We start from the raw sequence: 26,693 nt of genomic DNA, 5'->3' as shown, positions 1-26,693 counted from the left end.
AAAAAAAGAGAAAGTTATTCCACGACCGAAAATACGAAAAAGATTGTGAACTTATGCGGCACCGGTAAGAATTGGCGAAAATAAGTTATCCTATGTTATCTTAATTGTTTTAAATATTTAGAGCCTTAAAGGGCCGTGTTTTGTGACTCCCCGAAGGTCCATTTCATCCTCTACCAATATCGTTACATGCTTTGCCTAATTGGTTATCTAATCTTCTCACTTATCAATAACATTAATAGTTTTTCCTCCCTGCTCGCCCCATCCTGAACGATGCTGAACATGACCTTGTTTTCGATTCATTCATCATTTCTCACTATCTGAAATTGCTTTTACCATTTCAAAAACCATTCAAAGACAAAGCTGGGCCAAGATTTCGAATGTTCCTATCTTAGTGATGGGCGCTGTTTATTAATGATGCTACGAATGGCAGTGCATGGCAAATATTATTAATGTTTTTAAAATGCAGCCGTACAACTTTAGCATTAAACGTCATTCGACTCACTTAAAAAACGATAAATCAATCTTGCTCTGACCAGCTCAACTTCTAATTCAGAATGCATTTGCCAATATCAATGCGAGATTGGTTTCAGAGCCGGATTTAAGATTATTTGATAAATCTAATCAATGTAAGTTCTTATTGGTTTTCCAGTAGCTACGAATTGAGATTGAACTAGAACCGTTCATGAATTTCATTTGCGAATGTCAATATTAATAATTTTTGCGGTTGGTACGTACCTACTGCTGATATACTTCACTGGATAGTCGCGTTCCAATTTAATCAAATGAATGAAAGTTGTGAGAACTTATTTGTTGACATGTTTGTTCTACTTAGACCAGCTGGTATTGAAGTTAAAGTTAAACTGAAGTTGTAAAAGTGATCGTTAGTGGGCATTATATTTCTCGTAAAGAGAACGTATAACCATTAGCAAATGAAATTAAAGTATAGTTACTATGTTTTCATGGTAAGTTATGAAGCAATAATCCTGAATGCTGTAGATGGAAACAAGTCATTAACTCATTATAGAAAGAAATTCTGACCTTTTTTCCAGCGAGGGTTTAATTATTATTATGTGCATAGCTTTTTTCTCACCAATAAGTAATTGGGTGGCTCTTGGTCGCAAAGTAACGTTATTACATTTAGATTTCGGGAGTTTGTTTTCCGAGTGTAGACTTCCAGCAAATTTGCTATAATATTGTTTAGTCCGCTACTGCGTGGTTTGTTAAAAAAATCATTAAAATACCCAGTCTACACGTCAGACTTGACATACTTTATTTTGGGAACGTGTTCCTGTCTTTGACCGTTAAACCAAACGTCCTGCGACCTTGGCCTTTGCGTAGCCTCGTAAACTGCCAAAATCGCCACACCAATGGCTCGCATGCGGGGCCAAATTAAACAATTTATGCCGGGTATTTACTGTAAGGCTGCACTTATTTCAATCATTTTTTTTGTTTGATTATATTAGATTTTTGTGCTGTTTGTGCTTGAATGTCCTGCCATAAATATTCTTTTCGTGTAGTTTCAGGTTTTTTTAGAATTTTTAATTTCTAATCGAGTTTCCACAGAGGTTTTGACCCTTTTTGCATTTACTTCAGGATTCAGGTTTTAAGCAGGAAAAGTTAATAGGCCCTATTTTTCATTTATAGCTACTACAATTTGTGACACATTTAACTGAATTTTTTAGCGTGTTGGATAGCTTTACAATCTACGCACTTAGGCTTTTTAAATCATGGGAAAACTACAGAGTGATGCTATTTCTGGAGTTAGTCGCCCTTTGTCCGTCTTGTCGGTAACTGACTCTATGGGGACTAGATCTCCATGGGATTACAATGTCAAGCATGAATAATAAACTCATTATTCACGCTCAATAGTATTTGTATTGCACAGCAAACACACGATAATGCTTATTAATCCCTATTAATAGGCATTATCATGTATTTACAAACAGATGCAAAATTACTACATTCACAAATGTTTAGTTTTGGATGTACGTCCCTGTGATATCTATATCCTCAAATACGAACTCTCGTTATTTTTGATAAATTCGATTTCAAAACTGGTACCATTTTTTCGCAACATTGTTATAAGGAAAATTTAGTTGAGACTCTGGCAACACTAAAAGGTTAGTCCATGACATCAGGGAGAAAAAGTCCCTCCCAAAAGTATGAAAAGTGTCTCAAACCTTGTGTTATTTATTTCCCTAAAAAGCAATATCGGTAAAAGAAAAAGTACAAAAAAAAAATTCTGTTGCTAAGTTAACTAACACCAAATGAAGTTTACATCGATTTTTATTTTATTTGATGGACAAGCTTCATTAATAAAAGTGATTCCAGCTGTACAGTTATCTCCCTTCTCATTTTAGCTCAATCGGCTGAAGTCCTTACAATACAATGGCTGAGGTTCAACAGAAAAAAAACTACATTTGGGGCTTGACACTCCATTTCTGTGGGGAATAATAAAAATATCACCATCTCAAGGGAAAGAGGACAAATAATTTCTGTTTTTTATCTTTTTTGCAACTCTATAAATGAAATATATTGAAATCCTTTTAAATGTGCTAGACATTTGTTTTTCTAAATCTTATGTCTTGCTCCCATGAAAAAATTCATTACATATTTAGATTCCTTACAAGAATGTCTAGTTAGAAGCCTTTCTATCGCGAGTAGTTAAGTGAACTAAGAAAGAGAAAATTTGGAAAATATTGATTACGATTCTCCCAGATGTTGCCGATCATATTCGAAATTTCTCCGTTTTTAAATGGTACTCTAACCCAGTGTTAAATATGTACTGGGTGTCCCACATTCGACTCTTAACATGGGCTTCTCTAAAACCGTTCGAGATGCATATTCGGTTATAATATAATGTCAAATGTATCTAGAATGCAAAATATAGAGTTTTCTTCCTTTCTCCGCAATTTCGGGGTGTTAGGATTTGCAAAGTCATATTTGATTCAATTACATTTATGATAAATTACCTAATAGAAAAATCAAATTATTTTAGGAAGTTACTATAATACAAAAATCGAAGCAAAACAGACACAAAAAGTGGTCGCTTCCAATAATGCATAATAATGTTAAACGTTCGAGAAATTACTGCGGACGGTTTTCCCTTATAGGCGTCCTTCAATTTTCAAACTGTTTATTGATCTGCGTCAATTCAAATGAAAAATGAACGTGTAACGTACTAAAAACATTAGTAAAAAATTATTATGTGAAGGTGCAACGAAAACTTAAAGTTGTTAAATTTTACGTTGTTTTTGGCTCTAGTAAGTACGCCACTGCATTTTGGGCGAGTTTATGATTGAATAAATAAGGCTATAAAAAGTTTACCAATATTTAATTATGTTAACAAGTACATTATACTGGATGCAATAAACCGATCTTGCCAAATTGCAAACAGCTGCCACTAAAACGCGATATTTGCAGCTAAGTGAGTCGTTCATCCAGTTTTCGTTATACATGATATGAAACCGACGAAAAACGTGATAATTTTAAGGTGATTTTGACAAGGCGAGACAATGCATTTTTTGCTAATTTTCTTAGGAACGGTGCCAAGTTTTCACATTTTGTTATTGAGCTGTCGCGTTTCTACGGCAACTTACATTCCAGCCAATTGATAGTTTACGTTTGTGTAATCCATAGTCACATCATGGTACTAATGCGTCGGTTCATCAAGATAGAAACATATAATTATCTCTAATTTGTAATTTGCTTGCCTCTAGGTTGGAGACAATAAATATACTTAAACCTTCTACGATTAGGGTTTTATTGGTCTCTCTACTAAATCCATTGCAATTACTTCGCTTCCAAATGAGTTCAATTCAGCCAAATGGAACGTAATAGACTTCGCGTGAGTTTCTTCGATAACGAAATCCAAGACAGGCTGAGCAATTATAAATAGCAAATAATTATCACACCACGGTAACATTATTATTCAATCAAGGAGCAATAAACGTACCCACATTCAGTCAGTCTATTTATGATATGCAGAGCTCTGAAAAACCACTAAAGCTTGAAATGTCTTTTGGTCTGGTTGGTGTACACTTCTCAGTTTATACACCGGATTAACCTGATTCCAGGGCTGAACTGGCGCATAACTTATGAGAACATTTGGATATGCAAATCTTGTGATACCGTTAGCATCAGGAAAGAATTGTTGAATAGATGAATTTCATCAAACTGATTAGTAGCTGACATGGGTGATATAAATATTTAATGAAAACAGATGAGCCTTCTGGCAAATTTAATCAATAAAAATTCTAAACAGGGCTCTCATTTAAGTGGGAATGTCTGGCAATTTCTTCTGAAAGTGAGCGGCTACGTAGATAGGCTCATCTAGGCAATATAAGGCCGAATTTAAGACATATCTATCTCAATTACCTGACCTGTCACTGCAATTGCGTCAATCTCCACGGAATTAATCAAGTGAAATAAAAGTTTCAATGTCAAAGTCACCTTATCTCGTTTGAATGTGTACAATAAGTCGCGATTTATGTTGCGCTGCCAGAATTTACGACACTTTTATGGCGTTTTGACTGATGACGTCCTTTTTTTGCAACCAGTCCCGAGAATAATTTTTATGTGCAAAAATGTTTGTTCTATCGGGTGTAAATATTTAGAAAATGGCCAGGATCAGCTCCAGCCATTCGTTAACGACGTTTGTTGTTCGTGTGCAATTAGTATCGTTTTGTGTTTGGCCAACGGCATGGGAGAACATTTTTGTAAAGGTCATGGTCAGGGAAAAGTTCGTTATTTCATTCATGAATCAGGTGACCTTCAAGTGCAATAAATGTTAACATTGATTATTTTTTTCAGCAAACTACTTTAAGTCAATGACAAAAGCGGCAACAACTTATAAGGAGCCACATGCTGGGGAATTTACAAAATTGGGGGGAATTCATATGAAACAATGATATTTTTTTCAAGCTTCGCGCACCCGATGCTTATTGAGTAATGTCAGAAATGTGAATAGGGCTGCCCGTCAACCAGAATTGTTTGATTCTGGACCTAGAGCTTCTACCTTTCCGTTGGAGAAGCTGCTGAAGCACTCAATAACAGCCAATTCTTGTCGCTTTTCCATATATCCACATTAAACCAAATCAATTGAATTTTTTGACAGACTTATAAAGGAGTATTTGAAATGAGGGAAATGTCAAATCTAGCCTCAAGCCGTACTCATTGAAGTGTAGTTTCTGAATTTGGCTCACAGTCTCTGATGTTTCATTGTGTGCAGTTCAGAGGGGACTCATTGCGAATAACACCGAATTGTCGGTTTTCAGAAAAAAGTTTCTTCATTGATGAGTCTTTAGTTTACAGATAGATTTCTTTAAATTACAACTATTATTCTCACACACTAAAACGTGATAATCTCTATAATTTTGTTTAGATTCTTCGCTAGTCTTCTATACAAAGATCGATCCTTTCTTATTTCATGCTCATCAGCGAAGGATCTTTTGGGCGTGCTCGTTTCTTTCTACACCTTCATCTTTATTTCTACTGTTTTTCTTTGGAAATATTTGATAAAATAGTCTTTTTTTTACGCCTTAAGAATACCATGAAGTATCTGATTAGTTTCATTTTTTTCGTGTTCCTCCTTCCTTCTGGAATATCTTTATTTTAGAAGAGAGAAACGACAAGAAGCATACACAAAGGTCAAAATAAGTCTGGAAGAAACGTAACGTACTCGATGACATGACCCACTTGGAAGACGAAACGAACATATTATGCAAGTTAATTTAAAATTATTTTTCCCGTTGGGTGGTTCTGGGTACGACAATGAATTTTCTCTCGTGTAATTTGCCTCGTTTTTGTCAGTGTAGCTGTCGAGAACGTCTAAGCCATAAATTTCGCAAGGAAACGATATTTACATATAAATTAACAATTTACATACATATAAAGTAATAACTTGATTTTATTTATAACATCCCGATAAGTATCAATTTATTCATCGACTTGAATCTATTACCTAGTTTTCGTAAAAGAACATTGTGTTTGATTTACAGTTGCCTTATAAGCTTTTTTGTTCGATAGATTTGATTTGAATTCAACTTTGCATATGGCATAAAAATAAAATATAAAATAACCATAACGTAGTTACGTTCAATGAATCACTAGTTCTATAGTAGAATCGATGGATCTTTGCCGGTACTTAATTAACACTCCTTCATTGATGTTCATACTGGTAAATTCTTACAGTAGGGTCATGAAAACTATTCTACAAAAATACTAATCATCGTTTGGTTGACAACACTAGATCTACAATGCTAATAGATTGAAGATGTGACATTACATTCATAAAGCTAAACATATGCTGTTCTTCTTATCATGTGTATTCTTTACGAACGAATATTAGAGATATACTGTCTTACAGTGTGTGACCGTACGTAAATTCAGTAATATCGTAGAATGGAAAACATATATTAACGGGAGGTGCTTACTAGGTTCACTCCCTCCCTGACCGCATGCAAAGGTCTATTGATCCGACTGTACTACGTAAGAAAGTCTTAACGCAGTTTCAAAAATATTGGATTCGATCAAAACGTTCATTGCGCTGTTAACGCCAAGGTATTATTATACCTTTAAATTTTTATTACAACGAAGTATTTTATTCGACAAGTAAATAAAATTCAGAAAAAGTAACTATAGATAAATAGGATTTAACAGTAGAAAAAATAAGTTATTAAGAAATAGGGACAAGCTAAGATTTCCTAATTGTCAAATTGAATAACTGCTTAAAGCAGCTGAATCACTTTCGCTAATATTCGCACATTAGTTATTACAAGAATAGTACTAGTACCATAATTTTGTTATGCTATTTTAAGATTTGTTTGAACAGGTTGGTTATTAACAGGTGCGAAATTATCGGAATTAAACATGGCAGATTATTTTTTTGACCTGAAAATTTGCAAAGAAGGTATGACAGTTTATAGTCAGTCTGGGTAGTTCTTCAACTTTGTGGCACGTAATAGACGTTTACTGACAGGGACCAATAGAAAGCAATATAATACTAAATTTATGTATTTCTGTCATAAAATCTTCTACATCAAACAGTCAGTTGTATCTAGAACTTTAATATTATAAATAGGCGTGCCTTCATCGAATTATTTTAATTTTTATGATTTTCATGGAACAAAAATATTTGAAATTGGAGCCACAAAAATTATTGTTATATTCGATATAGGAATATTCCGAGTAACGGGTTTGTGTTATCTCTCCATTTGACGCCCTGTGTCAACTAACTAAGATAAATTTATCTCAATTTATTACAGTACTATTACTACGGCAGATATGAAACTGAGCAAAATTTCTTAAAAATAGACTTGGAAAATTATTATTGCAGGATGAATCAAGCAATAAATTTGGCCGTTAGAGGGCGATAAATTCCTGCAACAACGATGCAAATCTCCCAGTTATTATTTATTATTGCCATTATGCGGGGGCACTCCTAAGTACTGCCGGCGTCTGATATTTTTAGGTATTAATTTCACACCGTGTTATTTATAACTAAATGTTTGTATCTATAATTATAAAGCGAAACATTGCGCTGCTCTTTGCGCAACTGTACCGAGGGAAGTTGAAGTTTAGACACTTATTTGATATTTATCGCGGTGAATAATCACAACATTGTATACCCAGTGTAGAACACGGTTTTGATAAACATGGTTCCCCTTGATAATAATGGCTTAAAGCTTATTGGTACTAGCATTTACTTCTAATCATCTCCAAAATGAGTATACATATAGGTACAACACTAATGGCGGATTCGGGCACTCACACCAGTGCGCACCCAGTGCGGCAATATGGCCGATTTTGTTGGCTCTCAGTATTTTATTTTATGAGTGCTCGAAATCATCATAAGAACTGTTCCAAATTTTACCTGGCACATACGCCAAGACTTTCCAATCGATTTGCTATCATTCTTGTAGAATACATTTGCACTTGTTTAATGAAACCGTGCTTAAAATGCTCTATTTTTTGCCTCACGCACTCGCTGGAAGCGACGAAGGTAGCAACAAGCAAAATAAGAGATTAAACTGTGAATACACCTGAGGTCAGATTCTTGAAGACGGGGAGTAGAACTCCGCCTAGCAATAACGTGAAAATCATCATTTTAACGTTATTCTAACGTTATTTTTGGGGGAGTTTTATTCCCCATATTTAAGAATTTGGGTCCCGGATCGTTCAGGTTCTATCAGTGTTACGCTTTGATCTGACGAGATCAAAGTTCTGAAGCTCACTGAACTTTCTGTGATAAATATATGTTTGGTGGTATCGTGATGAAGTAATGCGGCACTTAACACGAATGTAAAAGAGTTTCGCATCACCCGCGCCGATATATGAATTGGGATTGTTAAGTTATATTCGTCAGAATATTATGTCCCAACTTTCTAATTGTTACTTGACTCGCATCTGGATCTCCTGGATTCAAAATGAAGGCGTGATGTAGACCACACTTTCGTTTTACTGTAGACGCTGGGTGGTTGCAATAGAATTGTTATTCTTAAAATAAGTTTCAACCGCAAAAGAACGTTGAATATTTGATCAACGCTCCGTATTCACGACTAAACTGACATTTCCTGCCATCGCTTTGGCAACTTCTTAAACTTCAATTTATCGTGGAAGCATAGCGAATTGATTTGAATTTTTGTCTCACTATATTATGAAAGAAACTAATTTTGAAAATCGATACTTTATTCTGCCTAACTTTGCATAAATAGACGTCTTAAACGGTTGTTTTCATATTATACAGGGTGTTGCAATTTTAAAAAATTGTTTCCTAAATAACTGGCAGACGCAAATTAGTTTAACACGTGGAATTTTTAATGTATGCAGAATAGTCCATTAAGCTAAATTAATAGCTCTATGAAACCCATATCTGGTGTCAAAGTGATTAATTTTTCCCTATTAGCATAATTTAGAAAAACGTAATTTTAATTTCTATATTTCGTATATTTATTTGCAGGTATGTAAGCAGTAGTTTTACACTAATTGTTCAACATTGAGTATACACGAGTCGCATCACTTGGTAAGTGATAAAAAATAACAATAAGGTGGTAGCTTATTGAGAGATTATTGACAATTCTAAGCTTATATTGAAATGCACGAAAAAGTTAATCATACGTATTACAGCAAAAGCATTAAAAGTTATGGATACATTTTAGGGCAATATGCATGAATGAGATTTGGTATCCGCCTAGTGCAGGAGTATCCTTTCTGATCTAGATTGTATGAATGCAATTAGTCTAAAGTTCTCTACCATTTTCAATGCTTGAGCGATGTTCAGAGGAGAATTTCATGAATCAAATGTTACGTATTTGAGACAAAATAGTAGAATCTTTGACACGTCAATTCGAAGTTTTAAGCTGAAAATCTCAGGACAGCAGCAAAAATATGCTTTTTTTATGAGTAAAATAATCTAATTTGAAAACTGTTCTTAGTCCAGACGGATAAATCCTCATTGCTTCAAGTTCGGAATCATCATGCATTAGATCCATTTTAATCTAATAATAGATAATCACTAATAAAGACTAGTAATCAGCAATGAACCGTAAACGTGGAGCGTTGATTAAATCGTTTACTTCCATCATCAAACATCTGACTGAATTTATCCAAGACATACCTCTGATATTTTAACGCCCACTTGAATGTGTGGTTTAACCACAATGGTTTTTTAATGCTTACCGGATCACCCTGTAGTTAACGTTTTGATTTTCCTTATGTATCGGTTAACTCCGTGAAGGTGAAAGCCATACCTAGTAATTTTTGAAGGTAAACTTGAAAAGTCGGCAGATGATTGACAAAAAAAATTGTCTCCTTTCTATTTCTCACATTCGTAACTTCCTTAAGAGACAATCAATTTGCGTACTTCATTTCTTTTAGGTATAAGAGTCGGTCATTTTGAATGTCAAGTTATACTCTTATAGATCGTTAGCAGGAAGTTTCTAAAATGCCAAGTCGGTTTAACACGGCCACAATTTATGCCTAAATTAAATTGAAAATAAATGTCGACTAAACTGTGCTTAAGCTTGTATTTCCAATTCCATTTTTCTGGTAAAGAGAAAGTTGAAGGAGTGTGACTCACGATCTGATATACGTACCTGCTGCAATTGTGTGTCTTAATGTGTAATTTATGCGTAGCTTTTAGTAATGTTTCTGTTGTCATTCCCGGAGATTTTATTAATTGCCTCTATAATACGTGACTCGCTTCTTGCTCTCAAGATTTTAATTTAACCGTCAACGCCTAATTTATTAGTATATGTAGTTCGCAATGCAATTATTGTTCACTAAAACTTTCCAAATAAAGACACACTGCACCGACTATGGCGTGGCGTCGAAAACACGCAGGTAGGTAAATTTTACCGCATTCCTCGAGCAGATCAAATGACATCCTGCTGCGACCAAAAATATTGTCGTCCTGCGATTTTTTTTGGCGTTCAGGTAGAAGATCTTAGTAATTACGTTACAATCCCAATTTGGCAGTTGGACGAGCACAAAAACCTGGAAGCTAATTTTTGGCCGACAAATTTTTATAAATTAGTCCCCAAAGAGGACCTCGCAAATTACCGCATTTGTCAGACCCGTTCGATGATACAGAGCAGGGAGGCAATAAATTCAGTTTCGGATAAGTCTTCTTACTCACAAAATGTCTGTTCTTGTTCCATCTCATCTTTATCTTCTAGAACTAGTTTGGCAAAGGGACGTCTTGACAGCGCCATGAATAACATTCCCCAGACGAAATGCGCCGACCTCATTAGCGAATCAGCCCGTTTCCGGCCTGCCAGTCTATTTAGTGGGCCCTCCGGGTGTAAGAATAACCAGATTACATTCCTGGTGTGTCAGACATGGATAAAAGAAGCAAAAAAGTCGCTTCTCAGCAGGAGTTGCAGCAAAACAATGTGCCACATTTTTATTACTTTTGGACGGGCCAAAATTGGTGGTTCACTAAGAGTTTTTTTAATTGCCCCACACTGTAGAATTGCGGCTTTGTGGTCCGTGAAAAACGTGACTTTTGGTGGTCCAGCAGAAGGTTTTCAGTTGAAAATATTAAGCCCTGAAATTCGTTATAACCATATAGCGGAACCATTTGACAGAAAAAGCGCTACCCTCTAATAAAATTTAACTTTGTAACCTAAGACCCAAAGACCCAATTGTCAAAGCTATGATACACATAGATATAAAATAACTCATCCGAACCTTTTTCACTTCATTACACGACATGGAGCATCTGATCATCTCCATCAAGAATCATTTTTCGTTGATTTTATATCACTTGCAAAAAGTTGAAGTTGAATATTTCACACCAATTATCCGTGAAATTGATATTGGCAATGGAATTTTATTTTCCTCATAGGTTTGCTCTCATAAGTATTTTCTATAAATTTGATATGCAAATTTCGAGATTAACAAGTTAAAAATTAACAATGGAAATTAAATTTTGCTCAGCAAAACTCATCTCTTCAGCTGTCTTCGCCAATGCATCGCTCCTCGCGCCTCCCCATCTAAAAATCATGTGAAACATTTGCTTTCATCAGGATTGTCAATAAACTTCGTATCGCAGATATGATTCAATCTTACCACCACATTCAACCAGCACCACTGATCAACAATGAAATGCTTAATTGCGGTGATATACCCGCACTGCATGGTCACCAATGAATCGTAAATAAATCAGACAGATTTGGCACTGTATCATTTATTTTGCCATTTCTTTGGGAGGACTCTCTGAAATCAACCAAGCGAGATTTTTTTTAACTCTAATTCGCTCCACCTTCCTCATCAGAATACCATGAGTAGCATAGTCAAACTCCTTTGTCAAATCGCTAAAGAGCCTTGCAGAATACTCACCACTATTCAAATTAAACAACCTACAAGATTTTCAGAAAGCAAAATATTGGATTAATTCAAGTTTAAGGATTTGATATACAGGGTGAATTTTTTAAGTGTCACATAAATATCTCTGTTATCAGTTTCAGAAAAAAAGTTTTAAATAAAGGAGGGGTTGTATGAAGGGGGAAAACTTTTGGCATTTTTACTGTTTCGATTCAAGGTCACCTTCAGGCTCTAATCAAGGTCAACCTTGTTTTTTCAAATGCAACCCCATATTTTTTTGAAAAATTCCGATTTATTGTTGAAACAAACATGTTTTTACTTGAAACATTTTTTTCATTCAATTGATAGTTTTGGAACAAATTGACATTTTTGAAGAATTTCTCTTTCAACGAAAAATGTGTACAAACAAAGTTCGCCTTGATTGGAGCCTGAAGGTGGCCTTGAAGTGAAACTGTGAAAAAGTGTTCTCCCTTCATAAAATCCCTTCTTTATTTGAAACTTTTTTTTCTAAAACTGATAATTTCAAAGATATTTACGTGATACACTTAAAAAGCTCACCCTGTATATCGAGAAGATGGATTTTCACAATTTTTCAGTGTTGGAAATAATGCTACAAGTCTGTTGAAATTTGATTAGAAGATCAGGGATATTCTTACGTACAATGCAGTATCTGTAATGTATAAATGAAATATTCCTCTCTGAAAAGAACCATCAATTAAATTTTGCAAGAGAAAGTTTACTATCGCCTGCATGAGTTTATAAACAGCAATCCAGAACGTGCAATAGTACAGAAGCAAACAAAATAACAAAAGAGAGGTAAATAAAAGGCGCCAAGGTACATGCAGAGCGTTCATTTGATTTAGTTTTATGTTTCTTCAGCTTGATGTTTTACTTTACAATCACAAACCTAGATCGATCGTTTATTTTTCATAGGAGTGCAGTTTTACAACTGTAAAATGAGCATTTCGACACAAGGATCCTATAAATGAGCTATTTTCATGCTGAGTTTCAATTTTAAGAGATTTTCCTCAGCTCAGTTATTGCAGTGTATTTGCATAATGAAATGCTTTATTTATTGCATCATTTGTATTTTTCCCAACTGAAATGATTTATCGTGGTATTTGATGTCAAGAACTAGTCAAAAATATTTTGAAAGTCTCTAGGATCTATTGAATGGACCATTCCAAAATTTCATTGTCTAAGGATAGATTTTAGCATTGAATTGTTGGACCTGGAAGAACAAATGCGACAATAATAGCAAATCCTGGTGGAACCCTGATCATTACATAGAAGATTTTCCTCTAGAGCTTTTATTTATCACATTTAGAATCGATCATTGGTCGATATACTATCGAGAAGAGTAGTCTAGAAATTGGACAAATGTTTTCCGAGAGCTTCAAAAAAGAAGATCCAAAGGTGTTCCATATATGTTCATCGAAACCTTTAGAATCCAATTTTCGTAGGTAGGTCGCCTTGTAAAGATGTTGCTCAGGCATATTTATTTCTTAAGGATGATGAGAAGTCACGTTTCTTCGGAGTCTGGGAAAGATTTATAAAAGTAAATGGACGACTAGATTTTGTAAATAGGCAGGAAAGAGATTAAAAAGCCATTGGGAGGGTAAAGCAATAATAAGATTGAAAATTTGATTGAAAAGTAGAGAAAATAGTGCTTGGTGGACATTTTCCCATTTTGGAAGGTTTTAAAGCTCCTACCTTGAAAAGTCCTGAAATAACGTGACCTAAAGAGGGAGAACAAGGGTTTAATGAGATAAGCTGGACAATTAAAAATGTAAATGTACTTGCTGGATGTAATAATGGATGTAATAAAATTCAATTAATTATATTGACATTGATCTGAATAAGAAATATACAGATGTAGGAAAGCTGTAATCTGAATGGAGGCCAAATGCAACAGACCGCACAGAGCATTAAGGTAAAAGATGGATCAATATACAAGATGAGGATTAGAACTTCATTTCCATCATCTTCTTAATTTATTCACAATCTTCGGAAGTCCTGAGAGGATTTGGACCCCTAATCTAGATATTATTTTCCATGTCATGAAATTTATAGAAAGATGGGGCTTCCATCTCTCTCAACTTCCAAACCTGACAACACTATTCTGAACTAACACGAACTAAAAAAAGAAATGAAATAGACGCAATACATTGAGATGAGAATTCGAAGGGTCACTGTAAGTGAAATTGAATTATATGAGGTTGATGGAGATGAATTAGAAGTAATACAGAATTGGGATATTTTTTCAGACAAATCACCACCTGAACCTACTTGAGTTAAGAAATAAATTGAATAAAAATGAAGGGTGAACGATGAAAAGAAACAAGATTTTTAGAGGGTTTCAGGAGTGGACTGGAAGGTAATTTCCAATAAGAAAAAAATAATTCTTCTTCATCATGTTTTACTCTTTTTTTTTGCGGAATACTTTAATAAATTACGCGTTCATTCTGGTTCGAGAAAATTTTCAAAGTATTCGGAATCTTGAGTTGGCACCATTTTTCTTATGACGTGAGATTTTCGTCTTTAATTTCTTCTGTTTAAAATTTTGGTACAGATCTGATTAACCTAAACTTTCAATTAACTGATGACTCAAAAAGATACCTGTTCCGATGTGTTACAGTGTGCCTCACATGAGCACATTACCATAAAGAGCCACGTGTAAACTAAACGCTGAACCACGGTTAGCTAAGCTGTAACACGGCGACACAATCAAGCACGGTTGTAGAAATTTGCATTTCCTAACGATCAAATTCAATTACCGGCCAGAGAAAACCATAATTCATTTGACAGGCAACGTCGGTAAAAATCCGTAAACTGTAAACGACACCTTCGCAAATGCGAATAGTCGTTTTGAAGCCGTCTTGCAGAAGGAAGTATCGAATTTTCCTCATCATTGAGACCTGAAGCCCCACATTTTGCCATATGCAAATTCTGGGCTATTTTTAAATGTTTTCTTAGTATAGTCAAAACTTGAAAAATGGGGTCTTTGCTTACAGAAGGCACCCGCCCACGGAGTCGGCATTCCCGACTGATCTAGTTAATGTTCTAATGTCGGGGTCAACCATAATTCCACAGTTTTACAGTACTTCTAAAACACCAGAAGGTGGGGAATTGAACAGGCAAAAAGCGTTTGGCGGTACCCATGGTGAGACATTAAAAAGTACCTGCTGGTAATTCATTAGCACAGAGGTGTTAAAATTCGCCCGAATTCACTGACCTTGGCGCGGACCTTGAAATCTTGTTAATGTTTATTTACCGAAAGATGTATTCTTATGATCTGATGGGTCTAGACCATCAATAATAATTTTTGTTTGACGGACTTGAGGCAGGACTGTCTACACTCGAACGCTGAAATCATTAGTCATTTTTTACAGGTACGGGTTTACAAGTATATTAATTAGGTGTCTATGTTGGTTTTAGTCGAGGACATAATCACATAATTTGGTACAGCTGCCACAATTTGATTTTCTATGCATCGATTACCGAATCAGTCTCGGCATTAATCATAAGAAAATTAATGGGCTTTGTGAAAGTTCAAATTAGAGTATATACTGCACACTAGACGTCTAAGCTGTTTGTCTTGCTTCTTAGAACTTCGGTCGTACTTGTTCTTCAAGCGAAGAAGATATTCATTTACTGCATAATGTGACAAGCTATTTAATTTCTATGTTCTACTTGCTTGTCAGTATCCAGACAACACTTAAGACATTGGAGGGAAATGTTGGATTTGGCAAGCCCAGTAGATGCAGGTAGAGAGGTAGGTAGATGGTCGTTTCCTGATAAAATGACAGGCATTTTGTATTTTTGTTTCTGATCGATTGAATAAGTATACGAACATCTACCTACCTTTTCCCATTTCAATTAAAGGTTTCAATAATTCTAATTCTGGGTCTAACAGTGGGCAATTTTGGTGGATGATTTGAAGTTTTCGAATAGTCATTACACAAAATTGCTTTCGTGAACTATTGTATGTATGTTTCTCTGAAATTAACTAAATAGGTTAATTATTTCTCTTATCTGAAATCGGGGCGTTGAACTACCGGATAATAAGTATGTATGCATGATTATTTGTTATTATTCATATGATAAATCAATTGAATTTATTATGAGTAAGCGGTTCTCTTCGGCATTGAAGCTCTAATTAGTGAGGATCAGAAATTATAACTTGCCCAATTCATCAATTTCCCACTAAAATATGTAAATGTGTTCTTGAGTATCACACCTAAAATTGCCGGCTCCTATTTCGCGTTAAATTTACTACCCCTCAAGGCGATAAAAACCTTGTTTTCCCAGCTCTTTTCATTATCTACAAAACTAGTAAAAACCGAGTGTGTAGGGTTAACAACACCGTCTAAGCTGAGTGGGGTATGTAAACCGTCACTCAGTGCGAGAATTTGCCTTTCTACCTTGAATTTTACGATCTCTGCTGCGGGCTAAACATCTTCCCTTTTACGAGCTGTAGTCCGTGGGCATTTCTCGGGCACCTACATCTGTATTTATAGCTCAATCTGTGCATAACGTATTTAAAGCGATTGTTTCAATTTAAATTTTTCGCATCCTGTTTATTTGGAGTAATCAATGATTTGCCAAAGGTTTACAGTGTAGGTCGCACATTACATATGTATATTCAAATTGGCCTTATTGGCTTAGTGTATCCCTTTTTTTTTATTCAAATACATGGCACATCTATGTATCCGTGGACTCGACATAGTGAACATCCTCTGTTTCTCAAATATAATGTGATCTAAGGATACCAACAGGGATATTTTATACATCGTTTTTCTTTTTCTCCATGTTTTTCCCATTTAATATTTAATTTGTGTCGTCTTAGACTCTGAGGATTTTTTAATGTCTTCTCACTAATGGCCATATGTTAATGACCGAATATCAGGAAATCCCCTCCCCTTTGTAGACATATAGGTGATTGTATTTTTTTAATTAAAAACATTACAGGTTTACCATATAAATTATATTTCAAAAATGCTTTGTTGAGAAAATTTAGGGTATTCAAGTCAAGTATAATGTTTCGTTTATGTTTTTGAAATATTCAGTAACATGGTGGTGAGCGCGTTACTAGTGAAATTGAAAATAATTATTTTTTCTTGCGCAGCGCCCCTTTTCTTTGGAAGTCATCATCTACAAAATTTCAAATTCCATGATGATTGTTAAAATTTTGATGAACAATAGAAACAAGTGAATCTTGAAATAACGCTAGAAACACATTTTCAATACCGTCTCCAGTTTAATTACCATTTCTTCCCGTTCATTCCCCATGCATTCAGGAAGCACATCGTTCGTTTGAATTTGGACGCACTTTGCGTCTTATTTTGTCTAGAGCAAAAGTTTGAGCAAAAAAGAAAGAGAAAGATGCAATGCCAAAATTTAGTTAATAGAAATACGTCGAGGAGTATTATATTATATCATGAATTTGAGTAGAACTTCGTTCAAACAATTCCTTAAATTTTTAATTATCTCACCTTAATTTCTCCCATTGTCTTTGTTTCTATTCATTTTATCCCTTTGTTCATCCTACGGTTTCCAGGTTATTATTATTTAACTAATAAAGAATTCTCCGATAATTTCAGATTCAGAATCTTCAGTCTTTAGTTACGTTTATTAAATAAACTCTCTGGATATTTAGATTATTTCAGGATCATTGACTTCCGTTCGCTTCTAGAACTCATTTGAGGCACCTAATTAACTTAATGAGATACTATTATTAAATAAAATATTATAATGTTTTTCTAAATTGCCCATTAGAATGCTCTAATATTGAAGCTATTAAATTATGTAGGCACGTAAAACAACAAGTGGTATCAGCTTGGATTGTTTGTAGCAGTTTTCAATTTCTATAGTATTAGCTTAACAGACGTAGCAGTAGTGTAATCAATATGCATCAAAATATATGATATTAAAAAAAAAATCTATAAAAGCTTTTCTACAAACAGCTCTTTTCCAGATCTCTTTTCCGTTATCTTCATTTTTTGGTTGCGATTTTTTCTTTCTTAAGAAAAAAGCTTCTAACACCGCTTTCCTCACTTAAGCGTTAGTTTTGACGGTATCAAAATCCTCTATGTCGAACGATTTTCTAGTTAGTTGAAGATGAACGAGTACACTTTTGGGTTTTATTGTTATAAAATTTGAAGCTTAATACCACACCAATAAAACTATCCTTACGTTAACGTCTGCACATGCGCATTTCATTTCCACTAAGGTGCGCCACTAATAGGACCATGTTTCACACGCAAGCTTATTGTCTAAGCGGCACCGTTTATTCAGTAAATTTAATGAGAAACTTCACTTACAAGGCTACTGTGCATGTAAAATTTCTTACTATATCCTTTATCTTTGGACGGAATAAACGGTGCCGTTTCCTTCATACTTATGTATAATCTCTTGGATGATGAACATTGATAAGATTATAATATGAAATGACTTGTAAGGACTAGTTTTTAGATGATTGGTAAGCAACAGCCCCATCCACCTCACTCTAAGTTTGGTATGTTGTCATTAAAACGATTTGTCCCCAGATAGGGAATGAGAGCTGTTAGTAAACAACTAGCAAGCAGTTGAAGTGCTTTTCAAACGGAAGTTGACGTAGGGATACAACACCTGCGAAATTCACAGAGGCACTTTGACTGATGGATATTCTTGACTGCATGTTACTTCGCATGCAGTTTAACACCACATTGAAGAATTGCCACTAAGTAACGTTAAGGTACCGACCAACTTGAATTCCAGTCTATACATATAGTCAGGCTGAACACTAATACCAAAACGAGCATTCACCAGCTTCGTAAAATCACACCTCTGTAAAATCACACGCTCGTAAATTCACCTGAAAGAGGTTGCGAAAGGTTCATTTCATCGATAAACATATCCACGTTCTGATGATCTTTGATGAGCTAAACACTCCGTTCTCGAATGGTGCAGCTACATTGAGTTTGTTGCGAAAACCTTTTAACTTAGAATGTTGAAAAAAAGGGCGAACTATAGTAGAAGCCACAATTGTAGCAAAACACGTGATCTGCTCGTTTGGACTAGATTATAACGGCGTTGCCAAAGTGTACATAAAGTAGTTCGCTACAATGCAATGATTATAATCACCTTCTACATGATTTTAAAGTTCTGTTAAATTTGTTAACTGATTAACAATCTGTTCTACTGAAAGCGACGATTCAGTGATAATTTGTAGGTAAAAGTAGCAACGTTGCAATGGTCGGAGTATACCTATACTTTTCAGGCCTGTTAGGGGAGACGACTCGATATTTAAAAGGACCCGGTCACATGTTTTATTGGAGTGAATGTTGTTATGTAGGGTTACTTAGGCTTCTCCTGATTTAAGTTATAATTGTTTTGGACTATATACTCTACATATGTATATCCAAATAGGCCAAGAGTGTAGACCTCTTTTGAGGCTGGAATTGATACGGAAAAACAGCAGATAAAGAAGAACTTTTGCACTTGGCAATTGGCATTATTTTGTGGATTATTCCGGTTTATTAAAAAAAGAGTCAGACATTATTATCGTTTCTGTCCCGATTCTAGTTTCACTATAAATATCCACGTGTTTTGACGTATACCTTAGCGTTAAAACACGTAGGCTCTAATAGGTTTCCCATTCGATATGAATGCCAACCTGATGAATTTGTGGAATTAGCTAATCTAGTAGTGTTTTATGTGTTTGCCTTTCTTATCGACATGTAATTGCAAACGAATCTAACGGAATAGCCGTAATTTCTGTCGATAAACCATTATCTGGAATAGTCACTGAAATATATTTTTTCTCTTCAGATTAGCTCCAACAATCGGAAAAAGAACAATAGCTCTTTTTTTAATTTTTTTTTCATAAGCCGTATTCTAGAATACCGAGATAGATCCGTGATTCGGCATGTCATTGCGCCCCTGTTGCTAAAAACTAATTTTGGAATGACTTGCAGCAATAATGGGCCCGCACTTGGTGCATGCTCCCATACTAAAGTGAGATAAATAAGGCGGCCGAGCAAGACAGCGAATCCTCCTGGGTCAATGTCCCTTCTATTGGTCCCGATGCACTCGCAACCGTCGATGTCGCCGCTTGTGAACCAACTTTTCCGATATCGAGCCGTCCTTAACCTTCCCGAAGGAGTTTCAGCTTATCGAGATGGTATTTGTCACCTTTTACAACCATCTCCGTAAAATGCCGTTTGAATCGAATTGTTTACTAATAAAATTGGTGATCGTTTGCTTCATGGCTACGACTCTTCAGCAGTATCCATCGACTCTCTCCAACGTCTTCGGGCCCAATAGCTCTGAACCCATAAATCCATGCAATTCGGTTCTTCATAAATTATAATAATATGATTATAATCTTCAATCTTCGGGATGATAAAGACCTGTTTTGTCGATTAGCACCGATAAATTTGGTATCGTCTCTCGCAATCAATTTTCGGAACTAACGAAAGCGAATTTAATCCTCAAGCGTCGGATGAAAATGCATTTTTGGCCATACTAACATCAATCAAAGATCCTTCGTTTTTTTCTATCTTTCAGTCGTTTATTTCAATTTATATTTCTGTCAGAGACGTCTAATGCTCAGCCGAAAACCGCGAGGAGTTGCCATCAACCTAAGTCTGGCCGTTACACAGAGGTATTCTGTCTTCTGATGGATGGCTGGGTGAGTAATATCAGACTTTTCTCTTCAAGGTTAGTTATTTAGTTCTGATAGAGATTTGAAGCGATCGCTCCGCCACTGGAATTGAAAAATGAGCAAAAAAATCGAGTTGTCATTCCGTCGCTCTTTTTTTGGAACTAAAATTGTTGTTCATTCTAGCGATTAGTAATTTGGGATCGTTCTTTTAATAATTTTGAAACCGGAGGAAGCGGAGGAAAGAAAATAAAAGTATTTCGGCAACGGTTGGCTTGATGAATTTGTTTCGCTGTTATTTTCATCGAAAAGAAATCCGAGTCCGAAATTGCATCGGTACTTCCACAAAAGCTCATCTGAAATTGGTGAAGGGTTTTTTTTATACGGGTCGACCTACTGTATTCGGAGATTAAGATCCGCTAGCTTATTGCAGTGCTTTCGAAGCCTGTTCAGTGCAAATTACTCCCTAAAACCTCGGTATTGTTGTGTTTTTTCGTGTTTTTTTTCTCATTTCATGTTTTGAATTATCCCATCTTGTACATTCCATCAGACCAGAGCGGAACAGTTTTTTCGTAAATTTTCCAAATTGCCTTGAGATGTCTGTTTTCAAGGCTTTTGATAATGTAAAGTAGATATTTTGGCGTGCGAAGTTTGTATAATTTGTATAGTAAACCACTGTGTTAGACGCCATCAAATGCCTTGTTCAGATCCATAAATAAACTTGCTGATTTTTTACTCTCTTGTTAGCCAAAAAAAGGATGGAATTAAATAGATTTCTCTTCGATTGATAAAAGGAGTGATCTTTTAGTGACACAAAATGCGTTGTAATGGGTCACTTTGAGTGTCTAGGCCGTAAAGTAACAACCCGTTTTGTATTATTAATTGCTTTTTCACTCAATCACTTTTTTGTCAATCGAAGAACAACAGACCAGTCGTCACCAAAACCGATTAGTCGGTACTAATCGGAGAAAAAATTATGTGCTTTATTCAGCAAAAACGCAAATTTACTGCCTTAGCTTACTTCATAGCCCCGTCGTCGGCTTGGCTATGAATATAGCTATGGTAGTAAATTTGTAATTTTTTTACCTTGTAAAACAAACAACTATTAAACTTTATATATAAATTTTAATGATCTTTTGAAATTTACTCAGGTTAGAGGGAAATTTTATTTCGCAGTATAAGTACAGATATCTTTGACTGAATTTGATGAAGTAATGAGAAATATACTACCTATTATTGGAAAGGTGTATTTCGTATAGTGCTAATTCTGTACGGTTATAAAATATTTAATAATCCAGCTTCAAACTTAAGTATAATTGTTCTGTAGAATAATGGAAGAAGTTGCGGTAGATATCATTTTATCCCTGATGAAGAGGTGGTGGAGAATTGACGTCACGTTAAAATTTCTTTTTACGCTCTCTCTAAATTTAAAGTTGATGAATTTCTTTAGAAAATTACAAAATTATAATAGTAAAAGTTGAGAAGAATAGAATATTTTACGTGACATTATAAAAAATTAGAAAATTTGAACTCGATTGCTTCGTACATATTGCAACTTTATCCGTTTCCATTAATTTTATATTCAACATGAATTCTTGGTAAAGATTTATTAAGGAAACTTAAATTGGTTGCACACATTTCCTTGAAATTACTATGAACACTGGAGGGGTTGGGTAAATAACGTAATTTTCAGTCCTAAAAGTGGAAAGTTGCAAACGTCTCAAGGCTGAATTTTAGAGATGTGATTTTGATTACGACTGGCAAACTTGTATTAAAAATCACTTTTGGAAATGTAGATTAAACTTGTTTTACTACACTATTGAAATTAAAATTCGGTTTGTGATTACAAATTAACATTACGTAGGTAGTTGGATAAACCCGGCCTACGTGTCCCTATATCTATTATATTTTGAGCACATCAAAAAAAACTTAATTTAAACTAATGATACATTAAATACAGTGTAAAGGACTTAATAAATTATGCAGATATCAACACTACAGCGCAGTAGAAGACATTAAATATCCACTGCGGAATAATACGACTTTCAAATTAGAAATGATTTAGTTTTAGTTTTAAATCATTTTGCGCTATCTAAACATTCATGGATGTGTAGTGCTGCTTACGAATTTTAAATCATCTATGAATGTTGGGTCTTTTTATCCAACGCTAAGATGTGAGTTCGGAATTCCAAGAAATTGTTTATCCTTTGATTATCCTTACGTGCGTAAATCAACAAAAAAAAAATGAATGAGGTAAACATTTCCAGGCGTTTAAAAAACGCCACGCAGGAGTCGAGGTAATTCGCACTTATCAAACAACTGGGATGAGTCATTTCTAGATAGTGATAATGCGACCACGGCCTTAATTCCATAGGAACATGTGAGAATCATAATGAAACTTACGTCACCAATCGATTTTTTTTCCAATCAATGTCCTCAAAAATTTCATTCTCATTTTCACATATTTCTATAGAATCAGGCCCCTGATGATGCAGCGAATTCCCAGTGAATTATTCCGTAGCTCATCATCGACTGAAAAAACCCGAAAAATATTAGCTTTGGGACATCCATTGAGACCGTATCATGGTGCGTATCAAAGATGTATATGTATACATGCACTGAGCACAGCAAGAACGATGTCCACGTGATCAGACCACGTAAGTTTCTGATCCGTATCAATACCGAGAAACTTCATTGAAGTGATATTTTCACTTGATTTTTGAATTTAAACACCGTGTAAAAATATAAAAATAAAAAACAATTCGGTTAAGCAACAAAACTTTCGTATTTAACTTTTTTTGAATTTGCTACAATTTGCGAGAAAACTTACAGGAACGCCTCTCATGGTCCATTACGAGAGGTGTACCTTCTCTCACCTCAATTGAACGAACTGCTGGTAATCTATTTGGTATATTTTCCTTTGGACATTCAGGAACATCTTTGGATCGATGGACAAATTTTTAGCAAATGGATGGCAACTTCTTGTTTAAATTTTAGTTTCCATGGCAGAAACAATGAGTTTATGAGCAGCGGCCGTTGTTTTGTTTTTACGACCCGTAACTCTCGGCTATGAGCTGTAAACTTAAAATAACGCCCGTCGCCTTTGGCAACGGGCCGTAAAGCAAAAATAACGCCTGTCAATTTTGTTAACCGCCTTTAGTCAAATAACTAGGTATAACATTATTCTACTTGCATGTAGAATAGTGAAAAAATATAATTTATGCGTCGAACGTTGTAAAGGATGGTGCACGTGAGAAGATCTACTAAGTTATCTCAAAAACTGTAAGGTTTAGAAAAAAAGTTTAATATAAAAGTTATTAAGTTTTTCATGAATTTTTATTTTTTGGTATTTTCGAAGTTACAGGGTGATCCAGAAAACCGTGGTGTGACAAAAATAATTTTTTTTAAATAGAATACTATATATTTTTTACGGGTTCTAATTCTGGTCGTAGCTATAATTATTTTTTGTTATTAAAAAGTATGATACATTTTCAGCAGTTTTTTAGTTAATTCAATTTAAAGTAAAAATCAAAGAAAAATGAAACTTTTTAAAATTCTTAATAAATTAATATAGTATTAATTAAATCGTTTGAAAACTTATTTCAATAAAAAAAGGGACGTTCTACTAGAATAATTTTTTTCATTTTCGAGAAATTGTAACTATAACTTTGAAAAGATGGCAAAATAAAAATTCATAAAAAACTGAATACCTTTTATATTCAACCTTTTTTCTAAACCTTACGGTTTTTGAGATAAGGTAATAGATAATTTTACGTGGTCCAGCCTGTAAGTATTATGGACTGAAGAAAGGATTACGCCCTTGACCGAACATCCTCAAATTTCGGCGTCAAGGGCAACCTTCTTGTTTCAGCCCTCTACACATAACTATTACTGTACAATATGTGTATTCCATAGGTCTTTACTAAAATTCACACGAACTTGTTTTATTTTTAAATTTAATCCATTTTGGATTTCGATAAACTTACTGAATTTTTTATGTTCACATTAATTAATAATTAATAAAAATTAATCACATATTTCACGCCATTAAATGGCAAGTTTAACATTTCCAATGTTATTTATCATCGCTTGATCGGCATAAAGAATCAATTCCCGGTTTCATTCAAATTTGTTAAAACTAATTCCAACCTTTACATACCGAATAATTAATCAAGTTGTGAATGTAGAGGTTTTTGCTTTGCAAAATAGACGAGTTGTTTAAGTTTTTCGCTTCAATGGTTAAATGTTGTGTTATTCATAGAATCCTAAAATCGCATAAAAAGTCTGAAAATTACAAAGAAACCATTGTTTATTGTAACTTATCAGTTATTAGAATTTAGATAGTTTTATCAATAAACGGGAACATTTAATTTGAATAATTTTAAGGTCAAAACTCGAGCTTCGCGAAAAAATTGTGACGTTATCTTTCTGAACATTTTTCTTAGTTACCATGCCGATCGAAATCCTCATTAAACAAAATTATATTTCGTCCAAACAATGTAGTTTTTATCGGAGCAAAGGAGGCATTTACTGTTGAAGATTACGCATTTTGCTCATATCTCTGTGATATTGTGAATTGGGGTAAACGACCTATAAAACTAACGTCCAGTTCAACGCACTTCTCGACATTTTCAACTTCATTAATTTAATTTCGAATGTTTATTAAGTTGCGAGTTGCGATTCGACTGATAAACACATTTAACCTTACCCTTAACCTCCTTTTTTCGAATCGAATTTCGCATATCGATCATGCATGCCAATTTGTTGATGTCATCTACATACATAATCCCCTCGCTCTTAGAACTTTTTTCCACACTGGTTCGAGAATGATCCTTGAGAGAAACTTCCACTAATAAAAAAGCTACCAAAAAATAAGTTATACAATAGCACATGAATGCCTCTGATAAGGTTTGTCTATTGATTTAACGTCCGAATTTAAGACTTGATAACGTTTAGGTTGTTCACCTTTTAGGTTTATTATTTATAAAATGAACATGCGTATATTCGCACCTGTTAAGCTTTGTACACAAAAATAAGTCCTTTGCTAAATAATTTTATCAGGATGAAAATACCTACCGATTCCTTTGTTAATTTTTTTTCTTATTCCTTGCTCTTTTATTTTTTTGAACAGTAGAGGGTCAGATCGCTTTGCAGCTCGTTATTTCACCCCAGATAAAATGGAGAAACCTTCTTTGATTTATTACAAGAGGTATGTAGTCTATTTTTACTTTGTTTATTTTTAAAGTATAATTTTTCAACTTCTTTCCTTGAATTAAAGAATATTTTTCGTTTTTTATAAATCCTTCATTGGGAGTGAGAAATCAGGAAAACACATTCGTGATATTGCTATCGTTAAACTTATTTATCATATTCTAGATAAGCTACCGATGTGAGCAGCTTTTTCATGAAACGCAGTAACATATATGAGAAACTCAATCAATAAAATAGATCTTAATAGCATTGTACAAATCTGAGGATAATCCTCTGAAGTATCAGTGTTGTTTTTGAATAGTTTTCGTCTGGATTTATTTGCGTTAGTAATTTTCGTTTAGAAACTTAGTGATTGTACCTGATAGGCATATAGATAAACCAAGTCATAATCATAGAAAAAGAAAATTACAGGTTAGTTTGGCAAAATTAAATCACATTGCGGGACCTCGTTGCGCTCATCCCGCAGAATCCCACTCGTTAGGTAAAATTGTATTTCCTAACTGGTTACCTAGATAGCTATTAAATCGCTATAGATTTCATTTATTTATTTTTTGGCACGATTCACTCTGTGCCGTTTTTTGAGAGTGCCTCATTTCCTAAAATGAACACATACCGTAAAAATTTTATTTCAAGTTATCAAGTTCAGATCAACAAATCAGAGATTAATTAATTTAAATCTATATAAATCTACTTAAAAGTTTCTATACTTTCACCGAAAACATCTTGATCTCCTGAAATCCACGCATGTTTTACTTTAAATCATTTAATCAGTAATTAAAATAAAAAATGTCTTACGATCAATAAAAAAATAATTATGATACTTTTTTGTAATTTCAGGAACTAATACGTACTTGCGTTTTGGACCAGTCATTGTAAATTATCACCGAGTTTTTTATGCGATTTAGTTATGAAATTTGATGAAATTGAAACACCTACTTAAAACGGACCTAAAATTTTTTAAGTCAAAAATCGATTTTGATATTGTTTTTTAACCATACCTACAGCTTGCTAA

At 34.5% G+C, this 26,693-nt stretch overlaps 1 protein-coding gene across 2 annotated transcripts in view; it reads left to right on the top strand.

The window, feature by feature from the left end:
- Positions 1 to 26,693, top strand: part of E23 (Early gene at 23) — a 104,481-nt gene that overhangs the window by 18,688 nt on the left and 59,100 nt on the right. Inside the window, exon 1 of one of the 2 annotated variants that reach the window (XM_066402214.1) lies at positions 25,607 to 25,679. The exons of the other annotated variant lie outside the window; for it this stretch is intronic. Within the exon in view, the coding sequence (XP_066258311.1) occupies positions 25,648 to 25,679 (32 nt within the window). The 5' untranslated portion in view covers positions 25,607 to 25,647. Of the gene's footprint in view, positions 1 to 25,606; positions 25,680 to 26,693 lie in introns of those variants that run through there. 2 annotated transcript variants of the gene reach the window in all.

The sequence above is a fragment of the Euwallacea similis genome, chromosome 25, assembly GCF_039881205.1.
Source record: "Euwallacea similis isolate ESF13 chromosome 25, ESF131.1, whole genome shotgun sequence".
NCBI classification, from domain to species: domain Eukaryota; kingdom Metazoa; phylum Arthropoda; class Insecta; order Coleoptera; family Curculionidae; genus Euwallacea; species Euwallacea similis.
Note: the sequence above shows the minus strand (reverse complement) of the source record. Positions and strands in the feature narration are given on the sequence as shown.